General features: G+C 47.6%; 1 protein-coding gene across 1 annotated transcript; it reads left to right on the forward strand.

Moving 5' to 3' along the window:
* The first annotated feature begins 290 nt into the window (after window positions 1–290).
* PIGR (polymeric immunoglobulin receptor) lies at window positions 291–15,154 on the forward strand. The gene is given in 13 exon segments (XM_071450259.1): window positions 291–316; window positions 3,916–4,011; window positions 6,193–6,522; window positions 7,494–7,817; window positions 8,424–8,750; window positions 9,852–10,172; window positions 11,835–11,889; window positions 11,891–11,955; window positions 12,432–12,455; window positions 12,458–12,550; window positions 13,477–13,596; window positions 13,723–13,781; window positions 14,602–15,154. Coding segments are annotated over 12 exon segments (1,926 nt in total). The 5' UTR covers window positions 291–316; window positions 3,916–3,929; the 3' UTR covers window positions 14,728–15,154.
* The last annotated feature ends 434 nt before the right edge of the window (window positions 15,155–15,588 follow it).

The following is a 15,588-nucleotide window of genomic DNA, read 5'->3' on the forward strand; positions in this document are numbered from 1 at the left end:
GCTCTGACCAGGCATTGACTGGGCATGGGCTGGGCTTTGGCTGGACAGTGTCTGGGCTCTGGCTGGGCAGTGTGTGGGCATTGGCTGGGCAGTGTCTGGGCTCTGGCGTCCAGCCCCAAGTGGGCAGAGCTCACCTGGCAGCGCTGCTGGATGTTGTTCCTTTAAGGCACAACAGGTGGAAAGGCAGGGCTGAAGGTGCAGGGAGTATTTAAAGCAGGCTGGCACTGCCACAGCCCCACGGGGACACAGGACACTCACAGAGCTCCCAGGGTCAGCCTGAGAGGGAAAGAGAGAAGTGCCAGGAGGAGCCTGGAGTGTAAGTAATGCTGCTTTGGCATCTTTGGGAATGCACAACCTTTGGTAGGGCCGTGCTGGGATGGGGAAGGAGAAGAACACGAGTCTTGAGTCACTTTTGAGGAGCCTTCCTCACACGGGAGGGAAGCAGCGATTTGGAGCCATTTCATGTTCAGAGCTCACTGGTGGGAGGCTGATTTCTTCTGGAAGAACCATAGGAACAGGCTTGTGGCAGCTATGGTTTCTTCTCTGCAGCAGATTTTTAATATTTAATTTCTGGGGGAAAAAAAAAACCCAACATAAATTATCATTACAATATTTGCATTAAGTTTTAACACAGGAAAGAAAAGTCAGTAATTATTACTGTAATAATCTAAATTTTGCGACTCAGCCTGAGGTCATTACTGGCTTTTGAACCCCAACAGGCAGATTTTGAAATTTTAGAAGAGAATTGCTGCAGTTGTGTCCTAAAGGAACTGCTTTGGAAGCTCCCTGAGAAATTTGTACAGTTACAGAAGGATAAGTAGAACCTGAAGCTTAAATTAATGGACTGGATGTGGTGTCCTAAAAATGAAATCAGAGGAGCCTGGCAGAGCCCTGTCCCACTCAGTGAAGGTGTGGGTTCTACACACCTGAATCCCTACTCTGCAAAGGGAACATTCCTATAGACATAATACATTTCTGAATTACAAATAAACATCACCTAATTGCAGTTGTTAATGAATCCACAGTGGCACCATCCATCCCTCCAGACTGAGGTGAACCTGTGCTCTTGGGCCATGGGATGCTCCTGCTCCTTGCAGGCAGAGGAGAATTAAACTAAAAAAATTTAATAGTGCTGAAGTTGGGGTCACTTTCCAGCCCAAGACACAAATGAACCATGAAGGTCTGATCTGAAAAACAACAAGTGGGTGCATGGAGGATCTGAAAGGAACATAAAATCAGGTCTCAGGTTAGTGTAGAGTGGATCCAACAGCTGAAAGGAACATAAAATTGGGCCAGCAGCACAACCCCAGCTGGGAATGCAGTCCCTGCCATGAGAGCTCCCTGCTTATTCTATTCTATTCTATTCTATTCTATTCTATTCTATTCTATTCTATTCTATTCTATTCTATTCTATTCTATTCTATAATTTCTTTTCTGAAATAAGTTGCTCATATGTTTAACTGACACAAACATTCTTAGTTCAGAGGGTCCCAAGCACTGCAGGCATTCCTAAAAACTCCTAATTTCTTGGTAAACCCTGATAATCTTCAGCAAGTTCTGCCCAGCTGTTTCTGCTCAGTGCATCACCAAACGAGCCCCTCTTATTTATTCTCTCAGTATCATAAAGGAGGCATCTGCTTGGAACTGGAAAAGTTTCTTTTCTGCACATGTTTGGTCAGCTCAATCTTTTATCTGGAAGTAGATTGATCATTCTTCACCCCATGGAAATGGATTGGTGGCTTTTCCCCATTCCACTGCAGCAAATAAAACCCATGACAGGGCAAGATCAGAAATGACCTTGATGGGCAGTGGAAGATATGAATAATCCAGGATGAAATTTGTTGCTGTGCACTTTTTCAGGGCACAGAAGCCTCCAGCACCTCCTCACAGCACAACTCTCTCCACAACAATTTGTATCTGCACAGTTTACCCATGGGTCAAAAGGATTTGAGGGGCGAAATGTTACCTATCTATAAAATATATAGAATATATGCAATATATTACATCTCTGCTATTATTTCTCAACTATTTGAATAGCAGCAAACATTCCACAAAAAGCCAGAAGGGATCCCAGGCTGGAGTGACAAATGTCACAATTAAACCTTCATGGCATGGCCTTGACATTGGTCATTGTCAGGGGCAATAGTTAATATCTAATGGGCTGGACTGGGCTGATCCCTGGCAATCCCTGCAGCAGGAATTCAGCAGAATTTGGGAATTGCACTCTGGTGCTCCATACTCAGAGAGAGCAGCTGCAGGCTTAAGTTTGCACAGCTTGGGGGTCAGGTCCTGGTCTCTCCCAAATCATCATAAATCTGAAGATTCTCCCCAGGACTGACAGAATCCCAAAAGCACAACAGAAATATGGGGAAAGTGCTGTAATGGAGGAGATTTGGAAGAGCCAGCCTGGCCAGAGAACACCGCTGCTGGAAACCTGGAGAATATAAAAATTTAGGCATAGAAGAGCACTGGAGAGGAAGGTGATGGTCCCAACCCACGTCCAGAGAAGTGTCCTGGAAATGACCATCAGCCAGTTTTAAGGGTGAAGACAGTAAAAACACATCTATAAAGAGGGACTGGCTGAAGGGCATCTGCCCTCCCCAGGGCTTTACACACAAAATGTGTAAAATGTCCTTGTCACCCAGTGGAGCTGCAGTGAGGCTTAGAGTCCAGCAGTAAATCAAAACAGATAAATAACAGTGTCAGTCCTTCTCAGGACTACATGAAGTCAACAACAACAACAACAACAAAATTAACTGTGCTGAGTTGGAAAGCAAGAGGAAAGGTCATTATGTTGTAATTTTTCCATTTACATTTTAACAGCAGCTGAGAAAACAGGGCTGGGGACAGCTCAGAGCTGTAGGTGTTGGTGGTGCAAGAGCACAGGAACCCCTGGTTTGGGTGGGCACAGATCTTGGTAACCCTTCCAGACCTGACAGAACAACGTGGGCTGTACCCCAAAACCAGCTGAACTTTTAGAAGAAATCAGAATAAGAGATTATTTCAACTTTGCCCAGCTGGGCAAGGCTGAGCTGGGTCCTGCTTGCACCACAGGAGGTGGTGAGGTGACCATCAGGCAGAGGAGCTGCTGTCAGCCAGGAGCAAACATCAAGGTTCTCTTTGTGCCACCTTGTTTGCTTTGTGCAGAATTTGTTATGTTTGCCTTGCTGGCTACTTCTGGGATGTGTTTGAAAGCGAATTTTTCATGCTCAGTGAGTTAATTATTAGCCATGGACAAGTGGCCATTGAGCAAGGAGAAATCACAATACAAGGAAGAGGCACAACAGAACACCTTTCATCTTAACAGGGAAATAAAAGCTTTTTTCTTCTGCCGGGAATTACCCTCAATAAAATTGTGTCACTTGACGCCCTGAAATCAAATTGCTCTGATTGTTTATAAGGGTTTTCCTTGGCACTTCTCATCAGCTCCTGTGGGTGGCTTCTATGAAGTTGGAACAGGCAGGTGGATCAAGAGGTGTGCTCAGGAAATCCATATAAAATCTGATTTTGGAGGTAAATCCCTACAGCTCATTTAATTCCTCAGCAGCTGAGGAAAGAATTAAAGAGTAGAGGTGAAAATATCATCCTTATTCTCTTTTGTGTGTCCTTGGAGAGAGCAGGGAAACAAAGAGTCACTAAATACAGGCTCCAGCCAGGAATTCTGTGGCAGAGGGAATATTGGGGTGCTGGGATAAGATCCACAGGCAGTCCTGTTCCTGTGCAGCAACCCAGGCAAGAACAAGAATATTATTAACTCCCTTTTTCCCATCCAATTCCCCAACAGGAGCAATTAAAAACCAAATTTCTCTCTACTTCACATAGCCACAACCCTCAGATCCTCCAAGCACGAAGGTTATTGGATGATTAACGTTTCGCAAATGTGATTATTCAATGTCTTCCGCATTTTTTTTCCAGGGAATGCAAGAAAAATGACTTTACTGGCGTTCCTCTTCCTGCTCACCTTGGTCCCAGCTGGGTCTGTAAGGAGCAGACACCTCCCCAAGGCAGCCAGTGAGTGTCACCTGCATGGGGCACAGGTTTTGGGGTGGCCAAGGACCAGGGGTGGCACTGGGAAAGGAGGAGGAAGGTCTGGGTGGTGCCTGCAACAGGCTTAAAAAGAGAAAAAGATAAAAGTAGATGTATTTCATGAAGGGCTTTCAGGTACATTGAGGGCAGATGAAGCCTACCACGAGGCTACACCCAAAATGGGCAATAGTCACAAGTTTCTTGAAACAGAGACCAAACAAAAAGTAAAAAATATAAAAGTGGATGTATTTCATGAAGGGCCTTTGGGTACATTGAGGGCAGATGAAGCCTTCTGTGAGGCTACACCCAAAATGGATGATGGTCACAAGTTTCTTGAAACAGAGGTCAAACAAAGAGTAAAAAATATAAAAGTGGATGTATTTCATGAAGGGCCAAAATCAATGATGGTCAGGAGTTTCTTAAAACAAGGGCCAGATAAAAAGTAAAAAGGATAAAAGTGGATGTATTTAATGAAGGCCCTTCAGGTACATTAAAAGCAGATGAAGCCTACCACGAGGCTACACCCAAAATAGACAATGTTTCTCAAAAACAGTTTTTTTAGTTTCTCGAAACAGAGGCCAAACAAAAAGTAAAAAATATAAAAGTGGATGTATTTCATGAAGAGCCTTCCGGTACATTAAGGGCAGATGAAGCCTCCCATGAGGCTACACCCAAAATGGGCAATGGTCACAAGTTTCTCAGAGGGAAATAGTTTTGGTCTGTTTGCACATTCTGCAATTCCAGCTTCAGGTAATGAAGGCAGATACCCCCAGCTTGCTCCCCAAAATTCACTTTTGTTTATATTTGGGGCCTGAGGCAGAGGGTGCCCTTGAGTTGCAGGCCCAGAGGGATTTTTGTCTGACCAAAATGTGAAAAGAGCTTCTGACATTCTAAATGCAGCTCAGAGTTCTACACCAGTGCAGAACAGGACCTGAAAAATACAGAAGTTAAAATCTGAAGGCATCATGGGGAGCACCTTTATCTCACAGGTGTCCCTCACTGCCATGGGAGCTCATGGGCACCCAGGGTGGCACACACAGCCCTGGGGCACACAGAGCATGGACCTGGGGGCACACACAGCCCTGGTGGCACACAGGGTGGCACACACAGACCCGGGGCACACAGGGTGGCACACACAGCCCTGGGGCACACAGGGTGGCACACACAGCCCTGGGGCACACAGGGTGGCACACACAGACCCGGGGCACACAGGGTGGCACACACAGCCCTGGGGCACACAGGGTGGCACACACAGACCCGGGGCACACAGGGTGGCACACACAGCCCTGGGGCACACAGGGTGGCACACACAGACCCGGGGCACACAGGGTGGCACACAGAGCACTGGGGCACACAGAGCATGGACCTGGTGGCACACACAGCCCTGGGGCACACAGGGTGGCACACACAGCCCTGGTGGCACACAGGGTGTCACACACGGCCCTGGTGGCACACAGGGCACAGCCCTGGGGCACACAAGGTGTCACACACAGCCCTGGGGCACACAGGGTGGCACACACAGCCCTGGGGGCACACAGGGTGGCACACACAGCCCCGGTGGCACACAGGGCACAGCCCTGGGGCACACAAGGTGTCACACACAGCCCTGGGGCACACAGGGTGGCACACACAGCCCTGGGGGCACACAGGGTGGCACACACAGACCCGGGGCACACAGGGTGGCACACACAGCCCTGGGGCACACATGGTGGCACACACAGCTCTGGTGGCACACAGAGCATGGACCTGGGGGCACACACAGCCCTGGTGGCACACAGGGTGGCACACACAGCCCCGGGGGCACACAGGGCACTGATGTGGTGGCATACACAGCCCTGGTGGCACACACAGCCCTGGGGGCACACAGGGTGGCACACACAGCCCTGGGGGCACACAGGGTGTCACACACAGCCCTGGGGCACACAGGGCACAGCCCTGGGGCACACAGGGCACAGCCCTGGGGCACACAGGGTGGCACACACAGCCCTGGGACACACAGGGCACAGCCCCGGGGCACACAGGGTGGCACACACAGCCTGGTGGCACACAGGGTGGCACACACAGCCCTGGGGGCACACAGGGTGGCACACACAGCCCCGGGGCACACAAGGTGGCACACACAGCCTGGTGGCACACAGGGCACTGACCCCAGCCTGTTCCCCGCAGTCTCCAGCCCCGTGTTCGGCCCCAGGGAGGTGCACGGCGTGCGGGGCGGCTCGGTCACCGTGAAATGCTTCTACCCCCCCACCCCGATGAACAAGCACGTCAGGAAATACTGGTGCAGGCAGAAGGGCTCCAGCTGCTTCACCGTGGTGTCCTCTGACTTCGTGGCTGCTGCCTACCGGGGCAGGGTCACCCTCACTGACCACCCGCAGGAGGAACATTTCCTGATCAGCATCTCAGCGCTGGAGATGGGCGATGCCGGCACCTTCCAGTGCGGCCTGGGCACCAATGGCAGGGGGCTCTCCTTCAGAGTCACCCTCAGCGTTGCTGAAGGTGAGTACAGCCTTGGGGCTCCCGAAAAATACCATTTTTCTTGGGATTTTACCAATATTAGGACTCCCTCAAATACCATTTTCTTGGGATTTTACCAATATTAGGACTCCCTCAAATACCATTTTCTTGGGATTTTACCAATATTAGGACTCCCTCAAATGCCATTTTCTTGGGATTTTACCAATATTAGGACTCCCTCAAATACCATTTTCTTGGGATTTTACCAATATTAGTACTCCCTCAAATACCATTTTTCTTGGAATTTTACCAATATTAGGACTACCTCAAATACCATTTTCTTGGTATTTTACCAATTGCTAATTTACAAATTGGTAATTTTACCCATATTGACTCCCTCAAATACCATTTTCTTGGGATTTTTACCAATATTAGTACTCCCTCAAATACCATTTTCTTGGGATTTTACCAATATTAGGACTCCCTCAAATGCCATTTTCTTGGGATTTTACCAATATTAGTACTCCCTCAAATACCATTTTCTTAGGATTTTTACCAATATTAGGACTCCATAAAGGACCATTTTTTTTTGTATTTTACCAATTGGTAATTTTACCAATATTAGGACTCCCTCAAATTACCATTTTCTTGGTACTTTACCAATATTAGGACTCCCTCAAATACCATTTTCTTTCAGTTTTTTTTCTTGGTATTTTACGAGTATTAGGGCTCCCTCAAATACCACTTTCTTGGTATTTTAGCAATATTAGGGCTCCCTCAAATACCATTTTCTTGGTATTTTACCAATTGGTGATTTTACCAATATTAGGACTCCCTCAAAAACCATTTTCTTGGGATTTTACCAATATTTTACTCCCTACAATACCATTTTCTTTGAGTTTTTCCCCCTCTCCCTCTTAAAGAAGGCTTCACCTCTGGCCTGCCTGGTGTGTGGGAGCTGCAGGTGCTTTCAGGGAGGGCTCATTTCACCCCCTGAGTGTCTCTGTGCACAGCCCCACCTGTTCCTGAGGATGCTGAGCTCTTCTACGTGAAGCTGCGCAGCACCTGGACCGTGACCTGTGGCTTTGGGAAGGAGACGGCCGAGATGAGGAAATACCTGTGCAAGAAGGAGAAGGATGGCTGCAGGAACATTATCAACAGCTATCAGGACAAAGATGTCCCAGGGGGACTCCAGCTGACTTTTGAGAGCCCTCCAGGCTCGTTCCGTGTCACCATGACTCAGATGGACTGGGAAGATGCAGGCTTGTACTACTGTGGGGCCGGTGAATATGAGAAGGACAGCACAAAGAAGGAGCTGGACGTGTTTATCTATGACGGTGAGCTGTTCCCAGAGTGTTTTCCCCTTCCTCTCTCCTGCTTTGCAGAAGCATCAGCTGCAGTGTCACTTTATTTAGCGAGAACTTGAATTTCTCTTTGCTATTATCCTATTCTCTCATCTATATACTTATTTCTATCCATTTAACCGCCTGTAACGCACTAAACCATCACTAAATGAAGCTTGTACCCAGATTTCACCTTCCCAGACGTGGATAGCTCCGTTCCCCAGCCCAAAACTCCAGCAGACAAGTTCCACCCCCCCAGTCTGAGGCAAGCAAGCTGTCTCTTCAAGCCCCCAGATCCTTAAATCTCAAACTGACAGATGTTGATGGTCCCTCTAGCAAAGAGAACAAAGCTTTGGAATATCTGTCCACAAAGCCAACAACACTCAGTGAATTTGGGAAAAAGCAAGGCCTGACTGACCCTTTAGGATGAATTCCCACCAGTGCCATGACAGTCTCCTGGTGTTTGCACCCCTGAGCTTTGCCTGGGCTCCCTTTGGCCATAGCAGCTTTGTTTGATCTGATAATGTTGATTTCCTTGGGAGGGTGCCCCATGGACACAAGTGAGACTCTTGTAACTGCTCATTTCATTCTTACCAACAGACAAACATTTCCCTCACCTAAAGACCAACATAACTGCAAAAGTTGGAGGTTCAGCAAGCTTCGAGTGCCTCTATGACCCTCTGCTAAACTCCTCCTCGAGGTTCTGGTGCAAGCAGAAGGGCAGGCAATGTGGTAACACAATCATAGACAACAATGGGCGCGTGGAGGACTCCTACGAAGGAAGAGTGGCCATGTTCGAGAACCCCGAAAACAAAACCCTCACCATCATCCTGAACCAGCTGCAGGAGAAGGACAAAGGCACTTACTGGTGCATGTCAAATGAACTGAGGGAGCAGCAGTCATCCACAGAACTGACGGTTGTGCCGGGTAAGAGCTGTGCACTGGCAGTTCTCTGTACAGAACCACCCCAAGGGAGCAATCTGGCTTTTTGGGAAGGGATGTGAGCTCCAAGCCTGAACTCACCCCAGCAGCTTTAAACCTGAGACAGGAAGGTTCGGTTTTGTGGGAATGTGTTGGCAGAAAACTCTCATGAAATATTTCTTAAGCCTTACAAGAAGATGTTATAAACGACTTAGCCAATTTGATTAATAAGGAGAATTTATTCCATAATTAAAATACAATACAAAAAGGCCACAAGCAAAGATCAGATCAGCGCTGAACCAGGTTGGGTGAGACAGGGAGGGCATTCTGGCTCTTCTCCTCCCTACATCACCAAGAGACAGCTCTCACAAAGTCTTTTTATACATTTCTAAGCTTCAAGGGCTGCCAGGAAGGGTTTCTTGCTTTCTTATTGTTGATTTTATCCTTTTAGCATATTCATGTAGTTTTTCCTTTCTTGCTGAGTGTTTCCCAAACTGTTAGAGGAAAATCTCCTGCAATATGCATTCTAGGGGAAACATATTTATCTTATCGATGATGAATGCATATTGCTGGGGTTTGCTCAGACAAATAATCCTCTGGAATGAACATTTCTGGAGACAAATATTCAGGCTAGGATCTTGGTGCATATCACTGAAATCTCATCAGAGGGAATTTCCCAGAACCCTCCTTTGGTATGCCCGGATTTTCACCAGGTGAGATTAGTGTAGCCTCAGCACCAATTTATACACATCATCTATTACAAAGACAACCATAAACAGCACCTTAAATGTTAATTTAGCAACACAAGGAGCACTTTCCTTCCAAGCTGGAAAGTGCTGCCAACACAAGGAAGGCAAAAAAGGTTAAGAGGAGGCAGGAGAGAGGCCACTGCCCTGGAGATGTGGCCACAGCCCCGCACTCTGTCCCAAGGGGGCAAGGCTGTCTCAAGGAGCGAGGGTCCCGAGGCTGTCTCCTCCCAGGGGTTTTATTTAAAATATTACTTTTAAATAAATATTAATTTACCCCCAGCAGCATCACCACCTGCTGAGTGCCTCTCCCAGCCCTGAAAGCTCTCCCCCAGCCCCGATGTCCCGTTTGCCTTCACAGGAGAACCTGCACTGACGGGAAAGAAGGAAGTGGAGGCACAGGCGGGCTCGCGGGTGAATTTAACCTGCTGCTACCCCTGCAAGTACTACTCCTACGAGAAGTACTGGTGCAGGTGGAACAACACGGGCTGTGCCATGCTGCCAGCGCAGCAGCAGCATCAGGGGCTGCCACAGCCGGGGGACGGCTGTGAGCCGAACGCCAGGACGGTGGTGCTGAGCTTGGGCCCGGTGGCCGAGGAAGATGAAGGCTGGTACTGGTGCGGGCTGAAGCGCAACGGGGTCTTCGGGGAAACCATGGCCGTGGAGCTGCGGGTGAGCGCAGGTGAGCCCCGGGCAGGGCCGGCTGTCCCTGCTGCTGTCCCTGCTGCTGTCCCTGCTGCTGTCCCTGCTGCTGTCCCTGCTGCTGTCCCTGCTGCTCCCCGGGCCCAGCAGGGCTCCCCACCGCCGCTAGGCTGCAGCAGCTCAAAGCACAAGCGCGGGCACCTCGCAGCTCCCCGGCTCCGCGCTCTGTGCCTTCAGGGTTTTTGTCTCTCTGTTTTGACTTCCCAGTCGTAAAAAACCTCTTTCAGTCCAAAACTCACCTCTTTTTACAGCAATTTTACTTTTAACCCCGTGCTGATTAATTGTTTCTATTACAATGGAATATTTTATTTTTAATAAAATAATATTATATTTATATAATATTATTTTATATATAATATGAAATAATAATAATTTGTATTATTTTTAATATAATATTTTATTATAGTATAATAATATTATTATAATATTTTATTTTTGTTCTTAATAAATAATATTATATTATTATCTATAATTAGATATAATAATTACATTACTATATTTATTATATAATAATAATTTATCATAGAATTATTATAAAATCTATAATCATAATTATATAATTAATTATATAAGCTATTATAATGACATAATAATATAATTAATTATAATTATATATAATATATAATACATAAATTATATATTAATTATGATTATGTAACAATTACATAGTTAATTCTATTATAATTTATTATTAAATAATAATAATTGATATGATTTTACTATATTCTAAAATATGTTAATATTTTATAGCAATTTTCTATTTATTATATAATATATTTATTTAATTTTATATTTAAATATATAAGTATTATGTTATTACTTAATATTATTGTTGTTATTATTATTTAAAATATAATATATAATATTGTAATAATTTATAATAATATTTTATTTATTTTATAATATATTATTTACTTTTATATTTAATTATATATAAGTATTATGTTATTTTAATCATTATTGCTATTATTTTATAATTATATACTATTATTATGTTTAATAATAGCATTTTATTTATTTTATAATATATTTATTTAGTTTAGGCAACATCTGGCACCTTTCAGGCAAAGAACTGATCAAGTTCAGAGATCTTGCTCCAGGGAACTTCTTATCTTAATAAACATGAAACCAGGAAGGAGCAGTAGAGGCTGACACCAACAGCAAGGGGTTTAGTCTCAGCTTTGGTGGAGTAGTTTGGAATTGAAATGCTTTTGGGGGAAGGAATATTGTTAGAAGCAGAGAAAGAACAGAGCCCTGGGTATCTGATATTTACCCATCCTAAGTGGGTGATGGCCAAAGTGAAAATAGGGTAAAACAGCCCCATTCCTTTGCTTTTGGTGGGCAAAGAGCCAGGAATAAAAGCAAAGCAAGGAGGTAAAATTTGACCTGGAAATATTAGAGGCAGAACTTAGAAATGCAAGACTTTTTCAAAAGTTCATTGGCAGAGAGATCCTACTTGAGATTTTCGCAGTAAATTATTTGGTGTGAGAGCATTTCAGGCCTTGAACCCCCCTTTTGAAGAGCCTCTCATGGAAAGCCAAACCCCCAACAGCAGCTCCATGTCCAAACACATCCCAGCAGTTTTTGTGTGCAGCTCTCCTGCTGCTGCTCTCTGACCCCTCTCCTTCCTTGGGACACACAGGGAGAGATGCCAAGCTCAGCCCAGAGTTCCTGGATGTTGATTCCAGCCATGATCCTGGAGCTGTTCCCCCAGGAGGAGCCCACAGTGACGCTGAGGTGCGAAAAGGAGCTGCCCCAGAAAGGTTGGTTCTCTCCATCCCATGCCATTTATCATTTTTGTGGGGTTTATATGAACCCATTGTGTTTGTACACCCTGTGTGTGTTGTTTAGCAACACACACAAAAAATCTTGTCCCCAAAGAACTTTGCTCTAAATGTCAGAGAAGATAAAAAGTGACAGCAAAGGGCAAGATGACTCACAATTAATCTCCAATTCAAGAAAATAGTATCAGAAGGAAATTATTAGAAATTCCAGGTACAAAGTAGTTCTGTTGATATTAGAGAATTTTCCTTCACGTATTTATAACCCAGCTGCTGATGTAGCTGTTTCAGCCTGACCTCAAGCCTATATTTTTATTTGGGTTTTATTCTGTGTGCTAGAATCCAGTTCATTGATTGAATTGCACCATGCTCACTCAGAATTACCATCCTACCCAAATTTAGCCTGCTGGATTTTCACATGCATCATTTTCAGTGACATCCCTCTCCCTCTGCTCCAGCTCTGATGAAAGCCATGGCTCCAACACTCTGGCCCTGGTGCTGGGCCCTCTTGCTGGCCTGATCCTGATTGTTGTGACAGCTTTTGCCATTGTCAAATACAGGCAGCTGAAGAGATCTGGTGAGTTCCTGCCTCTCTGGGCTCTCAAGAAACAGCAGCAGCATTGAGTTAAAGGTCCTGAGCTCATTTGAGTTAAATGGGCTGAGCTGCTCTCCTGGTACCACACCAGGATGGGCAGGAAGGTCTCTGCTCCTCCTGTGACCCATCCAGAGAGCTCCAAGCCCCTGCTTTGATCCATCCAGAGAGCTTCAACTCCCTGCTCCTCCTGTGATCCATCCAGAGAGCTCCAACCCCTGCTTTGATCCATCCAGAGAGCTTCAACTCCCTGCTCTGACCCATCCAGAGAGCTCCAACCCCCTGCTCCTCCTGTGACCCATCCAGAGAGCTCCAACCCCCTGCTCCTCACACTGACCCATCCAGAGAGCTCCAACCCCTGCTCCTCCTGTGACCCCATCCAGAGAGCTCCAACCCCCTGCTCCTCACACTGACCCATCCAGAGAGCTCCAACCCCCTGCTCCTCACACTGACCCATCCAGAGAGCTCCAACCCCCTGCTCCTCACACTGACCCATCCAGAGAGCTCCAACCCCCTACTCCTCCTGTGACCCATCCAGAGAGCTCCAACCCCTGCTTTAATCCATCCAGAGAGCTTCAACTCCCTGCTCTGACCCATCCAGAGAGCTCCAAGCCCCTGCTCCTCCTGTGACCCCATCCAGAGAGCTCCAACCCCCTGCTCCTCCTGTGACCCATCCAGAGAGCTCCAACTCCCTGCTCTGACCCATCCAGAGAGCTCCAACCCCCTGCTCCTCACACTGACCCATCCAGAGAGCTCCAGCTCCCAGAGTGTCCAGGCTGAGGCAGAGCCCAGCCCTCTGTGGGCTTTGCCCATTGTGCCACAGCATCACCTGGCACACAGGGTTTGGCTCTTTATGTGCTCCCACCCACTCTGAGCGAGACCTGAGGGATTTTCCTCCTCTCTCCCACCAGACCTGGTGTCCGTGGGGAGCTACAGGACCAACATCAGCATGTCAGACTTTGAGAGCGTGAGGGACTTCAGTGCCAGCAACAGCGTGAAGGAGACCCACGAGACCCCCATGGGAGGGGATGGTGAGTGACCCCAGCCCAGCCCCGGGGTCAGGGGCAGCCCTTCCTTGCTGAAATACCCCACAAAAGCCACAGAAACACCTGCCAGCCTCTGTCCCCTCCCCAACACCTTCCTTTCTCTGCCTGCAGAGTTCATCACCACCACGGACACTCCGGACAATGCTGCCAACACAACAAAGGCAAAAAGGGTAAGGGGAGGCAGGAGAGAGGCCACTGACCTGGGAGATGTGGCCACAGCCCTGCACTCTGTCCCAAAGGGGCTGTCTCCCCCCAGGGGTTTTATTTATACCCAGGTGCTCTCCTTTTTACCCAGATCCAGCCCCTGTAGGTGGGGGGAGCTCACCCCTGTCCTCACTCCCTGTTTTAGCACAGACATCAACAGCAGCCACTTTGCTTCAAGAAATAAACCAAGGCAGCTCCAGGCAGTGTCAGGAAGGTTGGGTTTGTTACCAGAAATACAAATCACTGGGATGAGCAGATGGCTGGAAACCATCACATCCCACTTCTCAATGGCATGGGGAGGCAGGGAGGGCTCTGCCATTGCAAGGGCTGAGATTTGCTGTGATCTCTGCCTTTCCCCAGTTTTCTGTGCCTCCCCTTGGGTAAGATCATGGTGCATTGGCCCCATCTGGCAGTGGCTGCAGGTGCCACATTCAAGCCTGTGCTTTTCAAAGCCCCTACCAACAGGAGAGGTTGGGTGTGGGTGAGGTAAGTTCCTGGAGAGGTGTGGGTGGTGTAAGTTCCTGGAGCTGAACTGGAGCAATCAAGGAAACTGTCAGGACACCAGTAAAGCCCAGGAGCTTTAGGACAAGGGGGCTGGATGCCAACAACCAGGGACAGGCTTGCCAAGGAATGCCAAACCTAAAAGCTTTTGGGGTTGATGCTCACATCAGCACCAGTGTGAGCCACTGGATTATCCCACTCCTGCAGTGTCCCCATGTTATCCTGGGATATCCACAAAGCACTGCCCATGCCCATGCCCTGACTGTGTCCTCCTGTCCTTCCCAGAGCTCCAAGGAGGAAGCTGACCTCGCCTACTCCTCCTTCCTGGCCACCTCCAGCAGCATCGCCCAGGCCAGCTCCGGGGGACACAGCGCTGGCCTGGACGTGTCCCCACCCCAGGACCGGGTCTGAGGGGAGGTGGCAGCGCCTGGGACTGGCTCTGCCTTGAGGATCACAACGTCAGCAAACAGCACTGTTCATTTCTCCCACAATTTGCTATAGCTTGTCCTGTTTTTTTGCTTAAATTCAGCTTCGAGTGGTGATTTAGGAGGAGTGGTTTGATGGCAAGCGGGGCTGGAAGTGCAGGTCTGAGTGAGGAGGCTGGGCTGGGAAACAGCAGGAACTCATCCCACCAGCAGCCCCAAATCCTATACTGGGCTCTCAGAGGCCAGAAGGAGCATTGTGAAAAAAAAAAAAAAAAAGAAAAAAAAAATTCCCATTTTCTTTTAAAGGCAGCTGGGAAACCCTTTAGAACAGCGTCTGATGCTTTTGATTCCTCTGAGCTTTCCCGACCTGAGGGCAGCACCTGCAGGGCAGACACGTCTGGAGTGTTTGTGTGCACGAGCAATAAAGAATCCAGTGGCTTTCAGCAGACTGGGGAACTCAGCATCTGTGGGACATCACAGGAGGGCCCACTCAGAGAGGCACAAAAGGGTGGGAAAAGCTGAATATTCCACGGATAAAGCAGTGCAGGAAGAGGTGACAATGGCAGGCTGGGTTATCTGGCCAATGCTGAATTTCACTGAGGATAAACACAAATTATTCCTGAATTGTGGATTCTAGAATTTCACTGAGGATGAAACACAAATGATTCCTGAATTGTGGATTTTCATGCTGTGATGAGCAGGGCAGCATCTCCCTCCTGCTCACCAGCTCTCACATCCACATTGCACCTTCCTGCCTGCCCTCAAAGGGAGGTCAGGGCTCACCTGCCACATCCCCAGGGCTGCATCCCCTCAGCAGTGCCGTGGGAAGGGGTTTGGGTCTCGGGAA

The sequence above is a fragment of the Agelaius tricolor genome, unplaced genomic scaffold (assembly GCF_023055355.1).
Source record: "Agelaius tricolor isolate 1412-34295 unplaced genomic scaffold, bAgeTri1.0.p SCAF_30, whole genome shotgun sequence".
Lineage (NCBI taxonomy): Eukaryota > Metazoa > Chordata > Aves > Passeriformes > Icteridae > Agelaius > Agelaius tricolor.